The sequence below is a fragment of the Panthera tigris genome, chromosome A2 (genome assembly GCF_018350195.1).
Source record: "Panthera tigris isolate Pti1 chromosome A2, P.tigris_Pti1_mat1.1, whole genome shotgun sequence".
In the NCBI taxonomy this organism is placed as follows: domain Eukaryota; kingdom Metazoa; phylum Chordata; class Mammalia; order Carnivora; family Felidae; genus Panthera; species Panthera tigris.
The window spans coordinates 76,393,172-76,409,912 of NC_056661.1; the positions used below are offsets into that span (position 1 = coordinate 76,393,172).

Sequence of the window (16,741 nt, forward strand, 5' to 3'; positions counted from 1 at the left end):
ATTTCTATAAACTCAGGTAAATTAAAGCTGCATGTTTAAGCTAGAGATAATCTGTCATACATTGTATTTGATCTTAACTGTGATCCATGATTATTATCATATCAAATATGATTTCTACAAGCCACAATAATCTCATTGCTTCACTTCTCTGAATCAGTGTTTCTAAAAATAGATCAGCCTGTTTCTGAAACTTTTATTATTATTTTTTTTAATGTTTATTTATTCTTGAGACAGAGACAGAGCGTGAGCGGGGGAGGGGCAGAGAGTGAGGGAGACACAGAATCCGAAGCAGGCTCCAGGCTCTGAGCTGTCAGCACAGAGCCCGACACAGGGCTCAAACCCACGAACTGTGAGATCATGACCTGAGCCGAAGTCAGATGCTTAGCCGACTGAGCCACCCAGGCGCCCCTAAAATAGATCAACCTGTTTCTGAACCTTTTAAGTGACCCTTTTTTTTAAAGTCTGGTCACATATAATAACACTGATTATTGAGTACTAAATTTGCGTTTTAAAAACTTTGTTGATGTATTCACTAAAAGTGGTTTTTGAAGACCTTTATTGACGAATGCATTAATGATTAAACTTCTTCATTTATTCAGTGCCACCATACACTGTGATCGATGCAGCTCATGGGAATCGAGGTCAGTCAGAAATTGATTTTTTCTTAGGATAATCCTTCCCGACTCACCTGCCCACAGAGACTGTTGGGGCACACTTACCCCGACTACACAGGGGTACACCAGTCCCCACTAGAGCACTGTTAGCAAATCTGATATGAAGGAACAGCAGCATAACATCAGCAGATCCTGGACATTGCTAAATCACCTGGATAATCTTCACCGTTTTGCGCATTGTAGAGGTAAGCTATTTACTTTATAAATCAAGCCTTAAAAATAAATCTTAGTCGTTCTCTTTCATTGGCTAAGAAGTTAAAAAAAAAAAAAGATTTAAAAAAAAAAAATCGAATGGAAAGAGAATGAGTGTCTCAAGTCCAAAGAAGTAGTCCATGCAGAAAATGTTTGCATAGAATTACGTTGGTGGGTAAATTCTGCCTTGCAGTCCCGGCTTATAGCAACCTCCTGAGCCCACTTTCAGGAAGCAAGGCTACGCATAGCCTGTGGAAACAAAGGGGAAGTGAAACGTTCATACAAATGAATTCTCCTTTGGTCTACATTATCTCTGTGTTTTACAAACAGGATTTCATAGTTTGGGTTACTCACGTCTACTCATCCTAGGTGTGCATGGGGTAAAAACTTAATTTTGTACCTCATTACTCTCCACTTGGATTTCTTTAGAAACAGTAAGTACTGTTTATTGAGCACTTACTATGTACAAGAGACTAGTATTCCTTTGCATGCATCCTTTAATTTGTACAACTCTGTTATACTGTTTCTATTTCACATGAAGGAACTAAAATGAAGACTCGGCAAGTAATTTTCCCTGGGCTACACAGCCGGTGAGTAGCAGATTTGGGACTAGCACACAAATCTGTCTCGTTCTAAAGCTCATACTTTTAAAACCACTCCACTGTACTCCTTTGCTAGCTATAGGTACCCTACCTGAATCCATTACCTGAATAAAGATGCCGTTAGTTTATAGGGCAATCCAAAAAAACTTCTGTAATGTGGCAACTTCCTAACTTCCAATTTTGATGAGTGTTTACTCCACTAAGTCAGCCTTATAACCATAATCACAAACTGCTAAAGCCGGAAGTACTTCTAAGCTCAAGAATGACATCCCCAGGCACCTGGGTGGCTCAGTCAGTTAAGCATCTGACTTGATTTCAGCCAAGGTCTTGATCTCAGGGTCATGAGTTCAAGCCCCATGTTGGGCTAAGAATGACATTCTTAGACTCACTAAGCTGGTGGACTAAGGAGGTAGGACCTCTGATTTTCACCCTAGCAATATATTTTCTCCACAAAAATCTCCGCCTGTCCTCCACACTACCTGATTTTACCATAGGGGTTCGAATGTTGAGAACAACATGTTTATCAAGATCTGGAATAAGGCAGAGAAGGCAAGCTGATCAGATTTGCATATGACGCCAGTAGGATGGAGAGATCGTATGCAGGTGAGGAGTTCAGAATTCGAAACTGTATCCACAAACTAGAACCAACAAGATGTAGTCTGGCAAAAATATGTGTAACCCTGCTTTAGGGTCAAAACTCAATTACATAAATATAAATGGGGAGCCTAGCTGGGCCATAGTTTGTGTAAAATGCCCAAGTTTGTTGTTGGCCCCTTGCTCAATAGTAGCCAAGATTTTGATGTGGCTGCAATGAAAATAAACACATTTTAAAGTCACAGTAATAGACATATCTTGACAAGATCAAGGTAGATTGTGGTTGCATAATCTCCATGCTGACCTGACTCCATCTGGGATCTTATGTCCCCTTTTTGACTAGAGAAGCATTGACAAATTTTGTGCCTGAGGAATAAAGGGAACTGGAGGAATCTAGCCTGAAGTAGAGTCTGATGGAACATGAGAGCTACCGTCAAATATATAAGGGCTGTTCAGTGGGAGGGTTTGTGTTGCTACAGAAGGCAGATCTCAGTCCACTGGGTAGTTACTAAAGAAAGGCTGCATCTAGTTTTGTAAGCAAAACTAACACTTGGAGACATCCAACCATGTAACAAACTCCCTTGAAAAGCTACCAGTTGCCAATATCTGGAAATGTTCACACAAAAGCTAAGTCAACATCCTTGGGGATGGACTAGGAGAGATCTCTGCACAGGGCTAGTATGTGGATGTCTTGATATTCCAAGACATCTTTCAACCTTAAAGTTTCTATGCTCTTCCTTTGTGGGCCCCATCTTACTTGATGGTGGAACCATAGAGTTCAGTCAGATACTACGCTTCGGTCAAGGTTCTTAGGAAGAGTCTGATGTCCCAAGAGCATGAGAAATACATGGCATCAGTCTTGAATGGAGTGTCCTCTTTACCATTGTCAGTCAGATAAAGAAAGGGTCCTGTGCCTCACATACTTCTCTTGAAGCTTATGAAACTCCCTGGCCTCAGGTAGGAAAGGAAGAGGATGTATGGGGAGGCTTAGGTAGAAAACCAGGACCAGTGTGCTGGCTGCTTCTAGTCACTGATCATGCCTACATACCTGGGGCAAAGGGTCCCTAAGTACTTAATGCCCCCAAGGGATAATTCTTGTTTTCCACCATTTTCCCCTTTCTATGAAGCCATCCTTCTGGTATTTTTTCTTAATTATTTTCCCTGAATTGTTTTAATCAGACGTAGTCACTATTTGTGTTATTCTGTTGATTCAAGATTTAATCCAAATTATTTTCTTTGAAAGAAACTAATGACCATACCTCATCCTGGACATCAAGTTCTTCTTCAATCAGCTCTGCTTCCATTAATTCAAGAGGATCTTTACAGTCTTGGATGAGCGTAATCTTGACCAAGAGAACAGAGAATATTTATTGGAACGATAATGACATCAGCCCATCAGCCCACCTGCTACCCCACAGAAAATTATCTGAGGCTTCGCTGGTGTTTCTCATCTATGATCTACATACCACAAAATCCTTCACAGCTTTCTGTTCTTCTGCATTTCCCACCTTAGAATTTTTCCCCATACTATTTTTTCACATTCAAGTGTGAACTGGCACCGTTCTCCACTGTCTCACCTCCTTTTCAGCTCTCTTCTCCAAACTCTGAAGTGTGTACCTCTTAAGAGTCACCCTGTCTGCCTAAATGACTCAGGACTCAGTCGTGTTTTTCTTTCAATGGCTGAGCTGAGAGCACTTAGTACACCCTCAAGTATACAGCGAATGCCCAGCGGAGGGCTTGTGACTGATGACAATGAACAGTCCCCCGCTGAACTGGATGGAGATTTTACTGGAGGTGGAAGACCAGAGTGTATGGACCCAGTTGGTTTTGGGGGAAAGTTCTGCTTTTTAGCAGTAACGTGCAATTTAACCTTCCACACAGAGGAAACCAATAGCAATTTGGGCTTTGTTTTATGTGTGAAGAAGGATATTTCTAAAGCAACTCCAAACGCGTACCCAGGCAAGAGTGATGTTTCAAAGTGCTTTTCAGCTACTTTCCACCTCAGACATAAATAACCCAATTCTCTTTGCTCGTGCAGAAATGCATCAGGGACTTGTTGTCCTCTGTTGCGGATGGTCATGACATAATGGGAAAGTTAGAGGCTGGGTGTAACCACAAGTTGAGGCTATCCTGGGATAATCCCTGTGATGGTCAAATAAAGGGACAGGGAGAGGGTCATATCACTGCATCCGCAATCTCCATAATATGCAAGTTACACTTCCTGAAGGAAAGGAAAGTACCACAGGCAAGAATTTATCATCATTTGCTAGACATCTACCACATATGGGACTTTGTGCTAGACACTGAAGTCACATAGAAGTAGAAGGTTCCTGATATAATGGGTCACCAGTAGCGCTCATCCTCCTATCCAGTGACCTGGTAGATGTATGATAGAAGCACTCATTTATTTGCAGTCTAACATTTGTTCAGGGTCAAAAAATCCACCTCAGCCACTCTCAGTGCCTCCCTGACGGCAGACAAGATGGAGTCTAGCCCTGGGAGGGGCATGCTTGGTTAGTGGTTTCTGTGATACTCCTGGCCTGAGAGCTTGAATCAGAAGTAGGGTATAAACAAATAACAAAATAACCATTTTCAGGTTGAGAAAGAATTTGACACCTCAGGTCTAGATACTTTTAAGTGAGGTGCTTTTTTTGTTTTGTTTTGTTTGTTTGTTTTTTAGATGTTTTGGATGATCCTGCTTTGGTTTTGTTACCTGTGAGTTAGAGGATTTTAAGTTAGAAAGTGGAGGAAAGTTTATGAGTTTTCTAAGATGAGCATCTTGCATGTAGCTTGCTTTCCTTTTCTTCTTTTTTTTTTTTTGAGATTTGTGATTTTACTACCTTTTTTTTTTGTATGTAAGATCCATACCTTGGTATTTAGTGCTAATATCCACCCCCCACCCCCCAGCATTAAGAGGCCTCTCCACTAACAAGAGCTAAAAAAAATAATGCACTATTGTTTTCTAAGCTAGTTTTACTTCAAACATTAACTTCCAATATACAATAAAAACTTGCTCATCTGAATTTTAGAAAAGAAGGAAGCAATTAAAAATATAGTACATTGTGTCACTGGAATAATTACTATTGTTGCTATTTTATAAGTGTTTGTTTTAATTTTTCAAATTCACTGTCAGAGGGTCCATGAGAGAAGAGGTTCTTGGGCCAGGCCCAGTGACTCAGCCTAGTGACCCAGCCTGGAATGCTTGGCTGTCCGGGGTATGTGTCAGGATAGTTGACAAAATAAGGAAGCTCATGGGAAACCAGGGTCTATTCTATTTTCTGGGAAATTATTAACTCTGGGCTGACTCATGACTTTTCTTTTTTTCTTTTTCAAAGATCACTTATGACCTAAAGGATTCTATTTAAAGACATTTATCACTGAGGTTTTCCAGATGGCTGAAAATTTAAATTATATATACAATTGTGCATTTGTATACCCATATCACAGAAAATCCAAGATTCGCCACCTATATTCTAAAAAGACATTATTACAGTGAATGCCTACTTTTATTAGTAAGCTCACACGTTGTAAAATAAGTATGCACCAGGTACTACCAGGTGCTTTCCTATAAACTATCTTATTTAGTCATCCTATTAACCCCGTGAGGTAAATGTTTTTACTCCCATTTTACTGATGAAAAAACTGAGGCCCTGAGAAATCAGGCAGATGGCCCCAAATCCTACTAGACTGTGATTCAAGTGTCGATTTGTGAAAATCTTTTGCTCTTTACAGAAATCCTCATAGTTTAGGAAAGATACTTATGTAGAAAGCTTAAATGTTTACCGTTTCTAAAATGGAATCTTGAACCTCTTGGGATTTAACCTGGTTCTGTAGATGGAGGACAGCATCATGGACCGTCAAAAAGAATATGTCCTTTCTAATGTTATCATTAAAGAAACCACATTTCTCCAGTTTTTCTATCATATGATCTTCAAAAGAAAGAGATGACGTTCAGTCTCTAGCAAAACAACACATGTTCGTAACATCAACCAATACTAAATTTTGTCAGCCGCTCCTTTTCATTTTGTTCCCCTCATTTTCAAAATGTGACCCTGCTCTAAACTGACTGAGTTTCTTTTCCAGAAGCACAGGGAATGGTTATGCCATAACTGGTTGTGGGAGACAGTCTCGACTCACAAGCACGTGGTTTTGCCAGGGTACCCGTCCTCAGGCTGCCATGATGAGCCTGGCTGTTAATGACTCACAGCTGTGCCATTCTCTGAAGAACTTTCCTTGGTCACTGGTTTACACCCCAACCTTGGGTGGCCTACAGCCTTTTACTGACTGATATGAGGGTAAAAATGCTGGCCCCCTTACCTCAAGGAAGGGTAAACTTCTGATGCTTTTCCTGCTTTGTGTTCCTTTCAAACTCAGGCTAAGGTAGACTTCTAAAACAATGCCTTTGTCCAGCCTCTTTCCCTGCCCTATGCTGCCTCCAGCAGTCCTGCATGAATTTCTCATGTATACTCTCAATAAGTCACTTGCCCAAGAATCTTTATCTCAGGGCCTATTTCTAGAGAACTCAGTCTGAGCACTAGCATTTTCCTATACACATACACTCGTACATAGAGAGACACAGACTCAGACCCTAGAGGAGCCTCTGCTTCTAAAGAACCTAAGTCATCCCCATGGTAAATTCTCTCCATTTGCCCTGTACTGTTATCAGGACATACATTTCCACGGATTACCAGCTCTACTGCACAGATTGGAAGTAATATTTTTCCAGATTTCAGAAAGGCCCTCCGAGTAATTGCATAATGGGTAGAGTTTTTGTTTGTGGCACTGAAAAATTTTGGAAATTGATAGCTGTAATGGCTGTGCAACACTGTGACTGTACTTAGTGCCACTGACTTAATTGTCCACATGAGCATGACCAAAATGGCAAATTTTATGCTATACATCTTTTACCACAATAAAAAATAGTTTGAAAAAAAGGCTCTTTGGACATCATGTACCCACACTCCCAAGGTAGAAGAAAGGGCTCAGCAGAAAGTCTTATAGGTAGATATGTTTGTGCATGCATTTACCTTGAAGCGATGCAAAGTACACATTTACATCAATTCTTTGAAATTCTTTGACAATCTAAAAATTTAAAAAAGAATTTGTAACAATGAGTGACTTCATCTGCCCATAATTCAGTAGCATTCAATTACTCGTTCAGGAGAAACTTGAACACTTTCATGGTTAATCAGGACTTTAAGGAAAGTTGATTACTGGAGGAAAGTTCATTATTAGAAAACCACAGAAGTTTTCAACCTACAGTGATGGTATGATTAGGGATGAAAAGACCATCTCAAGAGGTGGTAAATCCAGTGCACAACAGCACAGGGCTCAACAGCACAGAGGCGATTAAAGAATGTTTGCGGAAGAAAGGAAAGAGGGGCATACAGGAAGCTTCCTAACATAGTCCCTGCTGATTAGAGACAAGAGCATACATTTGTATCTTGCAATGGAAGATACAGGCGTATGGATATGTGGCCATTGGATTCCAAATGTAAAACTGACCTAAAAAGGTCTCTGTATTTTGACTGTATCAATGTGAATATCCTAATTGTGATTTCTGTTCTATGGCATTGCAAGATGTTCCCAGGGGGAGAAACTGGATAAGGGTTTCATAGGATCTCTCTGCATTATTTCTTAAAACTCCATGTGAATCCACAATTATCTCAAAATAAAAAATTTAATTAAAAAACTCAAGATACAGGCAAAGGCAATATTGGGAAATAAGAACAAAGCTGGAGGTATCATAATCCAGGATTTTGAGATATGCTACGAATCTCTAGTAATCAAAACAGTATGGTACAGGCACAAAAATAGGCATATAGATGAATGCCTATTTCATTCATATAGAAGAAATTTGTATATGTATTCATATAGAAGAATACAAGATAGAGCCCAGAAATAACCCCACACTTAAATGGTCATTTTTTTTAATGTTTGTTTATTTTTGAGAGAGAGAGAGAGAGAGAGACAGAGTGCAAGTGGGGGAGGGGCAGAGAGAAGAGGGAGACACAGAATCTGAAACAGGCTCCAGGTTCTGAGCTGTCAGCACAGAGCCCGACGCGGGGCTCGAACCCACAGACCGCGAGATCATGACCTGAGCTGAAGTCGGACGCTTAACCAACTCAACCACCCAGGTTACCCACACACTTATGTGGTCAGTTAACCTATGGCAAAAGAGGCAAGAATATACAATGGGGAAAAGACAGTCTCTTCAACAAATGTTGTTGGGAAAACTGGACAGCTACATGCAAAAGAATGAAACTGGATCCTACCTTACACCATACACACAGAAAAACTCAAAACCCAGCAACCTACTCAACGGGAGAAGATATTCATAAATAATACACCCAATAAAGGGTTAATATCCAAAATAGAGAAAGAACTTATACAACTCAATACCCAAAACCCCAAATAATCTGATTGAAAATGGGCAGAGGACCGGAATAGATGTTTTTCCAAAGAAGACCTACAAATGGCCAACAGACACATGAAAAGATGCTCAACATCACTCATCATGGGAAATGCAAATCAAAACCACAATGAGATATCACCTTCCACCTGTCAGAATGGTTAATATCAAAAAGACAAAAATTAACAAGCATTGAAAAAACTGTGGAGGAAAAGGAACCCTTGTGTACTGTTGATGGTGATATAAATTGGTGCAGGCAGCTACTGTGAAAAACAGTATAGAGGTTCCTAAAAAAATGAAAAATAGAAATAACAAATGATCTGATAATTCCACTACTGGGTATTTACCCAAAGAAAATGAAAACACTTGTTCAAAAAGATATACGCACCCCTCTGTTTATTGAACATTATTTACAATAGCCAAGATATGGAAGCAACCCAAGGGTCCATCAATAGATGAATGGGTAAAGAAGCGGTGTACACACACACACACACACACACACACACACTAGAATATTACTCAGCCATAAAAAAAAATGAGATCTTGCCATTTGCAACAACATAGATGGACAAAGAGCCACGTGAAAAGATGCTCAACATCACTCATAATGCTAAGTGAAATAAGTCAGAGAAAGACAAATACCATACGATTTCACTCATACGTGGAATTTAAGAAACAAAGCAAATGAGCCAAGAAACAAAAAAACCCCAGAGTCTTAAATGCAGAGAACAAACTGGTGGGTTGCCAGAGGGGAGAAGGGTGAATAAAGGAAATTAAGAGTACCCTTATTGTGGTGAGCACTAAATAATGTATAGAATTTGTTGAATCATTATATTATTCATCTGAAACTAATGTTATACTGTATGTTAATTATATTTCAGTAAAAATGTAAAAATTAAAAACAAAAAATCAAGACATGAGAACTATGGGCAATAATAAAAGAGAACTTCACATTTTAAGGGAAAAAAATCAAGACCTCTGTTTGGAGATATAAATAAATAGGTGTGGGTGTGGGAAATATCCTGGTATTAGATAAGTTAGTACTCTCCCCAAAAGTAATTCATTAAACCCTTTGCCCAATACAATCTACAATGGATCTGAACCAAAGACGAGAGTAAAGTGCACAGTAAAGAATAAGATTTATGTTTTCATTTATGTTCTCAAATGAGCATTATAATAGCCACGTTTTCTAAAAGAACTGGAATAGAACCTGTCAGTGTGTGTGTGTGTGTGTGTGTGTGTGTGTTTAGAGAGAGCACAAGCAAGGAAGAGGGACAGTGGGGACAGAAAGAGAATCCCAAGTAGGCTCCACACTCAGCATGGAGCCCAATGTGGAGCTTGATCCCACGACCCTGGGAATCACAACCTGAGCCAAAATCAAGAGTCAGATGCTCAACTGAGCCACCAGGCGCCCTGCAACTGTCAGCATATTCTTGAACTCTTCTGTCAAGTATAATCACTTTTTCTGCCTAACCTGCCTACTATCCACCCCGTGGAATCATTTCCTGCCCTTGCAGAGGTAGCCAGGAAGCCCTAACTAGGCTAAACCTCAGTAAGGGTTTCATTTCCAAAGTTTTTAAATAGACTTTAAACATTTTTAAATTTTAATTCCAGTGTAGTTAACATATCAGTTCCAGGTGTACAAAATAGGGATTCAGCAGTTCCATATATGCCTCAGTGCTCATCAAGAGAAGTGTACTCTTAATCCCCTTCACCTATTGGGGTCATTTCCATGTTATTACATCTGATTGTCAGTACCTTGACCCTGCTTTTGTCTCCGACCCTCTTACTACAACCTGCAGCTTCACCTAAACTTGACACTTGCAGTCAAGTTGACCCTAATTAGTCTGTTTTGGAGCACTTCACATGGTTGTCTTTATTTTATTTTTTTAATGTTTATTTATTTTTGAGAGAGAGAGACAGACAGAGTGTGAGCGGGGGAAGGGCAGAGAGAGAGGGAGACATGGAATCAGAGGCAGGCTCTAGGCTCTGAGCTGTCAGCACAGAGGCTGACGCGGGGCTCAAACTCATGAACTGTGAGATCATGACCTGAGCTGAAGTTGGTCCCATGACCCAGGAGCCCCCATTTTTTCTTCTTTTAAATATTCCATTTTCTATACTCAAAAAAATAAAACCTAATAAATATTAATATTTGCTGAGATACTTCTAAACATTCTTTCTTTATATATACATAGCATATATATATTATATATTAGCTTTTTTATTAGCTACATATATAATATGTCCATATATATAAACCTATTTAATCTTCATAACAACCCCATGAAGTAGGTACCATCATTACTCCCATATTGCAGATTAAGAAATTGAGGTACAGACAGATTAAGCAACCTGTCCATGGACACACTGTGAGTAAGTGGGAGAGCCGGGATTCAACCACATGTCTGGCCTCACAGTCTATGCTTTAAAATACTACACTGTGTTGCAAAAGCATTCCTCTAGAAAAATTACAGATCCGACAATCACCCTTTTGCAAGACCAGGTACCCCGTATCATGGTACTATGGCCAAAGCTCCAAATCTGTCATTCAAAGCACCAAAACCTTACCATTCGCAATGATCTCACTCCAACAACATCCAAGAAAGACACAGCTCCACAATCAAGCACGAGGCTGTGGATTGGCACTTTGGGAACATTCACTTTGACCGGAAGCTCAGAGTTCCAATCCACTTGAATCTCTATTTCCTTGGTTGGGATATCAAGGTCTTCTGGGTCTTCAACATCTTCATCAGGCTCAAAAGCATCATTTGATGAACCAGCATCCCTTATAATGCCATTCTAAACAAAGAAAACACTGCCAACTTAGTTGCCAATGACAGGGACACCTTGCAATAATGCATCTCAAATTACTTAAAAGTCCTATACACTTTTCCTTGGCGAGCAAAACATCAAAGGGATGAACTCTTAAGGAATGAGATTTACCTCAGTCCAAACTGTGATGTTCCCTAAGAAGAAAAATGGAAGAGCAGAGGAGCCAGGAAACTCTTGATTTCTGGAAGATTGTGGAACTTGGCCAAGAGATACATAGGCAGGAGAGTCTGAATAAAAGGTAATAGATCTAAAAGTTTATGAACTTAGCTGCCTTCTGTTGTGAGCATTTTTCTGGCATTGAATTAGCATTTATTTTGTTCCCTTCAGTAAAAATAAGGTTTATTTCTCTATGGGAAAAAGTATCACACTCTGTGTTTCCAGAGAGTTCTGCTGATTTTTTAATTCTCTCCCATTCCCTCTTGTCTACAAGAATAACTGTCGTCCAACATACATTGTCAACTGCCTGAACACATCTGGGTACCAAAGCGAATAAATCTAACTTTCAACTGTCTAACTGCTTTCATTTTCACATGAGAAGGAAAGGGATTTAACAAGAAAAAGAAAGATGTCGCCTCACCTTTGTTGCCCTTAATTGTCCTTTTTTGATGAGTTTCTGTATTGTCCTCAGTGCTTTCAGTCTCTTATTATACACTCTAATGGCATCAAATCCAACCTTTGGAAAGAAATGTCAAGTTACTTAAAACATCTGGTTCCTAATGCTCATTAACGGTAATTGTTATCTGGAAAGGCGATTTCCCAAGTGGTATTATTCCTTGAGACATCCTGCCAAAAAAGAAATTCTGAGGTCTAGTGGAGGTCTCCAGTATCACCCCTACCCCACCTAGCCAGAGACTCAGGGAAGACAGTCTCATATTAAAGGCTCTAAAAGAGTAAAATACAAACAAACAAACAAACAAACAAAGCAAAAAAAAAAAAAAAAAAACCACACAGAATAACCTCTTTAGCTTTAAGTCTGTGTTAACAAATTTCCTTGACATCACAGAGCCCTTTTGCTATTGCAAAATCTATGACCATTCCCTTGAACCAGTTTGCTCTGGAACTCACTTAAGAAAAACACTGATATAGGGGCAAACCTCAGCTTCAAAGCTTGGCATGCCATTCTAGGCCAGAATTTCTGGCTTACATATTCCACTTACACTTTCTACTCTTTACTCCAACTGGGCAAACACCCTCCCTGCCCAAATACACGTCCTTACCTCTGACTCTCAGCTCACATAGTTTCCAAACACCTGACATAATCTTATGTGATTAGCCCAACTCACATGGATTTCTCCCTTCTCTGAACTCTTCACATTTGCTGTCTAAACTACTGTTTTGGTCTTCCATAGTTATTGCTACCTGGATTTTAACGTATGGTATTTCTGGGTCCTTACCTGTTGCCAAACAGATTGTAAGTTACTTGGATGTTATAATTCTTAAAGCCCCATACAAACGGAATAGGGTGTAGGGTCTTGTCCAGTTTGAGGCAATAAATACCCGTAGAATGAATGAAGTCTCAAAGGAGGTTATAAACCAAATTTCTAGGGATAAAATACTCACTGTGGACTTGATACATTTTTTAAAACCATCAACGTTGCCGTAAAAAATGGGACTGGAAAATCTAAGAATCTTCACTCCTTCAGGTTCTTCAATCTGGCATTAAGAAAACAAAATGTGTGAAGTTAAATAATTTCAGCCTTCAAATATTTAATTAAATTTCTGGCTTTTCGGCTAGGAGCCAAGTTACAATTACTCTGAGGGGCTGGACGACAGCACTCACTTCTCCCTGAACAGGGTCTGTCTCCACTTAGGAGGCAATAGGTTATTCAAACTACTGGAACTTTACAGTCCCATAGAAGATCAAGTTAGGAAGGGCCTTCGTAAGCAATTATTCAACACTCTGATTTCCAGATGGGGAAACTGAGGCTGAGAATGAGGACGTGATTTGCCTCAGGTTCATACCACGGAACCCCAATTTGTTCTTTGGCTAAAATTCTTTAAAAAAAAAAAAAAAAAAAAAAAGGAGTGTTGGAGCACCAAGGTGGCTCAGTGGGTTAAGCATCCAACTCTTGATTTCGGCTTAGGTCATGATCTCATTGTTTGTGAGTTCGAGCCCTGCATCAGGCTCTGTGCCAGGGAGCCTGCTTGGGACTCTCTCTCTCTCTTTCCCTCTCTTTTTGCCCCTCCCCCTCTTGCTCTCTCTCTCTCAAAATAAATATATAAACTTAGAAAAAAAGAAGGAACAAGAAAAAAGGTACTAAACTGAGGGGATGTGCAAGAATGGAGGCCAACAATGTCGGTTGCTTGCTCTCACCCTGGCACATGGTGGCCAGACCAAAAGTAGATCTTGTGAAATCCTAGACTTTTCTAGTCTTTAGGAATCATAGCAATTTCAGTCCGAGCCCCTGAGGTGAGAAAACAGGTGTTGGGAGGCTGAGTGATGTGGACAGAGTCTCCCCAAAGTGGAGCCTGGAACTGCAAACCCCCAAACTCAGCCCATGATTCCCTGAGCCAAAAGATTCTCTACCATCATTGTTTAGCTCTTGGCAGTGCCGAGAAAGATGTGGAAATAAATTAAGTAGCAGCTAATGGAATTCCAGATTCTGTGTCCAACATTTTTTTACGCTAAATTGGTTTTTTTCTTGATTTTCTTTCTCTGCTTTTTCATCGCCGTTTCCCCTGGTGACCGCTAAGCTACTTCAAGGAACACAAGCCAATAAGTGGGATGTGTCTTTTCTTTATGTTTTCACTTCCAATATTATATGTCATTTCTTCCAATTCCAAGATTGGAGCAAAATGTCTAATCAGAGAGCTTAAAAGTCTTGTGTTAGCATTAAATGAAGATAATCTTACAGGGATTTCAGATGATTTCATGGGGGGTAAGGATTACATAGCAGAGAAATAGAATTTTGATGCAACTTCTGGAAATAATCAAACTGCTTATTTTTTAAAATTCCTTTTACAATGGTTTTACATTAAAAGGACATTCAGGGGTGCCTGGGTGGCTCAGTCAGTTAAGCGTCCAACTCCAGCTCAGGCCATGATCTCATGGGTTCATGAGTTTGAGTCCCACATTGGGCTTTCTGCTGTCAGCACAAAGCTGGCTTCAGATCCTCTGTGCCCCTGTCCCCATCCCCCGCCCCTTCCCATGCTCTCTCTCAAAAATAAATAAACATTAAAAAACAAACAAACATTCAAACTAGCATGGACACAATTCATACAAACCATGGATAGCAGAGAGCACATTAGGTCAAAGTTTTCATGACACCCCCAGTGAACTTCTAAACTTTCCTGGAAGAAGCCTCCCCCTTTAGCTACCTTGTACCTAACACACTGAAAGAGAAATATGCTACCCCCTGAAAATCCAGGCTAGCAACCCAAGGGCAGCAACTGTCTCACAAAGGCACTTACATTTTTGTAATTCTTGGTACTTTTGTAAATGTCTGTGCTAGGAATGCTTCCAAGGCTGTTCCATGAGGGACTAAAAGAAGAAAAATTAGGTCAGGATTTTGTGGAACAGGCATACTTTGGAATAAAAAATGACAAGACATCACAGATCCGAAAGAGCCCATCATTCTTGGCTCTTTATTGCATTGTGTGTCCTTGTTAGCGATCACATCTTCCTGCAGCTAATTCTGAAATGAACAGCTGGTGTTTGCGTGGGTCCTTGGAGAAGGAGGATTTTCCTGAGGGCTGAGAGAAGTCATGAACATCCCACTCCCCTGTGTACAACACTTTAGAGGCCAAGCAAAGAGCTTTCACACATGTTAAGTTTTATCTAGGAGCCGCCAAACTTCTGGAAGGTCAGCAGTACTGTCCTCATTTTTATGGTTGAGTAAGCTGAGGTTCAGATAAGGCCAAAAAGGCCCTGGAGGTAAGGTTAGGTTAGGTTATCTTTAACCCAGGGGTCCTCAGTGCCTGGCACAGTGCCTGGAACTTACTCGGGAGTTAGAACAACTGTCTGATGAAATATGGCGAGTCTGCAGTGATCAGATTAGTCTCAATTTCTAGAAATGGGAGCCTGGGAGAGCCAGCAGTACATCCTTCCCATCAACCAGACTGTTCACTTCCTGTTCCTGGTACCATCAAATAACTTCCGTGATTCTTCAGGTGTGACTAGGGACAGGTGCTAAACATAATTCCCGAAGAAAGAGTGTCTGTTTGTGTGCCCTCTGGATCAGCCGTATAATTACTGGAAATGAAATATTGCGGAGGATACAATTTTTGGTTGGCGAAAAGCCTAGTTACCAAATCAGTGGCCAAAACGTACCACTGCTTTCTCCTCAGCTTACTGGGCTGTGCCAAATTTTCAGAGTGTTCATAAGCTATAGAGCCTCTCTCTACAAACTTTTCTCTCCCAACCACACCCACGCAAGGCAAAGCACACACTGTGGCATACAGACCATGAGAAGAAACATCTTCCAAGGACAGGTTCTGAGTTACTTCCCAGCAGCAAATTGGGTACTTTGGGAGCTTGTGAACTCTCCTGGGCCCTTGGGGAACCAGTTAAGAGTGCTGAGGCAGTGAACATAAGCTTTGGGGAAGACTCCAACGTGCCAGGGTAGGGAAGAAGTAGGAGAAGGAGAATTGGCCAGTGGAACAACAAGGGTGGGCTTATGCTAAGCTGAAGGTGTCTCAGCTGATGTTTTTCCAGATTCTTTTAACCTTCATGGCCCAAGCACAGGCAGAGAAGAGGCCAGAACTCTGGAAAGATCACAGAAGTTTTGAGGAAGAAACCTGGCTCTGTTTGCCTCTCTGTTCAGACAATTTCATAAACACAGAAGAGCACATACCAAAAGCCTCTTAAGAGTCAAAACAAAGGGTGCCTGGTGGCTCAGTCGGTTAAGTGTCCAACTTTGGCTCAGGTCATGATCTCATGGTTCAAGAGTTTGAGAGCCCCACATCGGACCCTATGCTGACAGCTCAGAGCCTGGAGCCTGCTTTGGATTCTCTGTCTCCCTCTTTCTCTCTTTGCCCCTCCCCAACTTGTGCGTTTTCTCTCTCTCTCTCTCTCTCTCTCTCTCTCTCTCTCTCTCTCTCAAAAATAAACATTAAAAAAAAAAAGAGTGAAAACAAAACCAAAAAAAACCATACACCTTCCGGCTCTCTCACAGATTGTTTTCCATGACATCAAGCCATGTCTTTGCTCTTTTCACTCTGTATATGACCTAATTACATCTATTTCATATAATCATGTGGTTTCTTGGGTACATGTTTTCTTTGGCAGACTGAATGAAATCGGGTTACAGTCAATGCTTTTAAAATCTCCTGTTCTGAGTTATTAGCTTCAGGAGAAAATGAGCTGTAATACACTTTGTGGCTATCTTGTCCCAAGCCAGTATGTGCCCCACAGACTGCATCTCATTTGCAGAAGGAACCACAGAGCCACGTCAGTCCTTACTGAGTCACGCATCTTTTATTCTTACTGTGACCAG

The 16,741-nt window shown here is 40.6% G+C and overlaps 1 protein-coding gene across 1 annotated transcript in view; it reads right to left on the bottom strand.

The window, feature by feature from the left end:
• Positions 1-357: 357 nt before the first annotated feature.
• SLC26A4 (solute carrier family 26 member 4) overlaps positions 358-16,741 on the bottom strand; it is a 50,606-nt gene continuing 34,222 nt past the window's right edge. Inside the window, exons 13-20 of the mRNA XM_042977389.1 lie at positions 14,718-14,787; positions 12,867-12,959; positions 11,884-11,979; positions 11,043-11,273; positions 7,090-7,144; positions 5,846-5,991; positions 3,322-3,405; positions 358-1,115 (exon numbers count right to left, since the gene is read on the bottom strand). Coding sequence (XP_042833323.1) covers positions 1,092-1,115; positions 3,322-3,405; positions 5,846-5,991; positions 7,090-7,144; positions 11,043-11,273; positions 11,884-11,979; positions 12,867-12,959; positions 14,718-14,787 — 799 coding nt within the window. The 3' untranslated portion in view covers positions 358-1,091. The remainder of the gene's footprint in view (positions 1,116-3,321; positions 3,406-5,845; positions 5,992-7,089; positions 7,145-11,042; positions 11,274-11,883; positions 11,980-12,866; positions 12,960-14,717; positions 14,788-16,741) is intronic.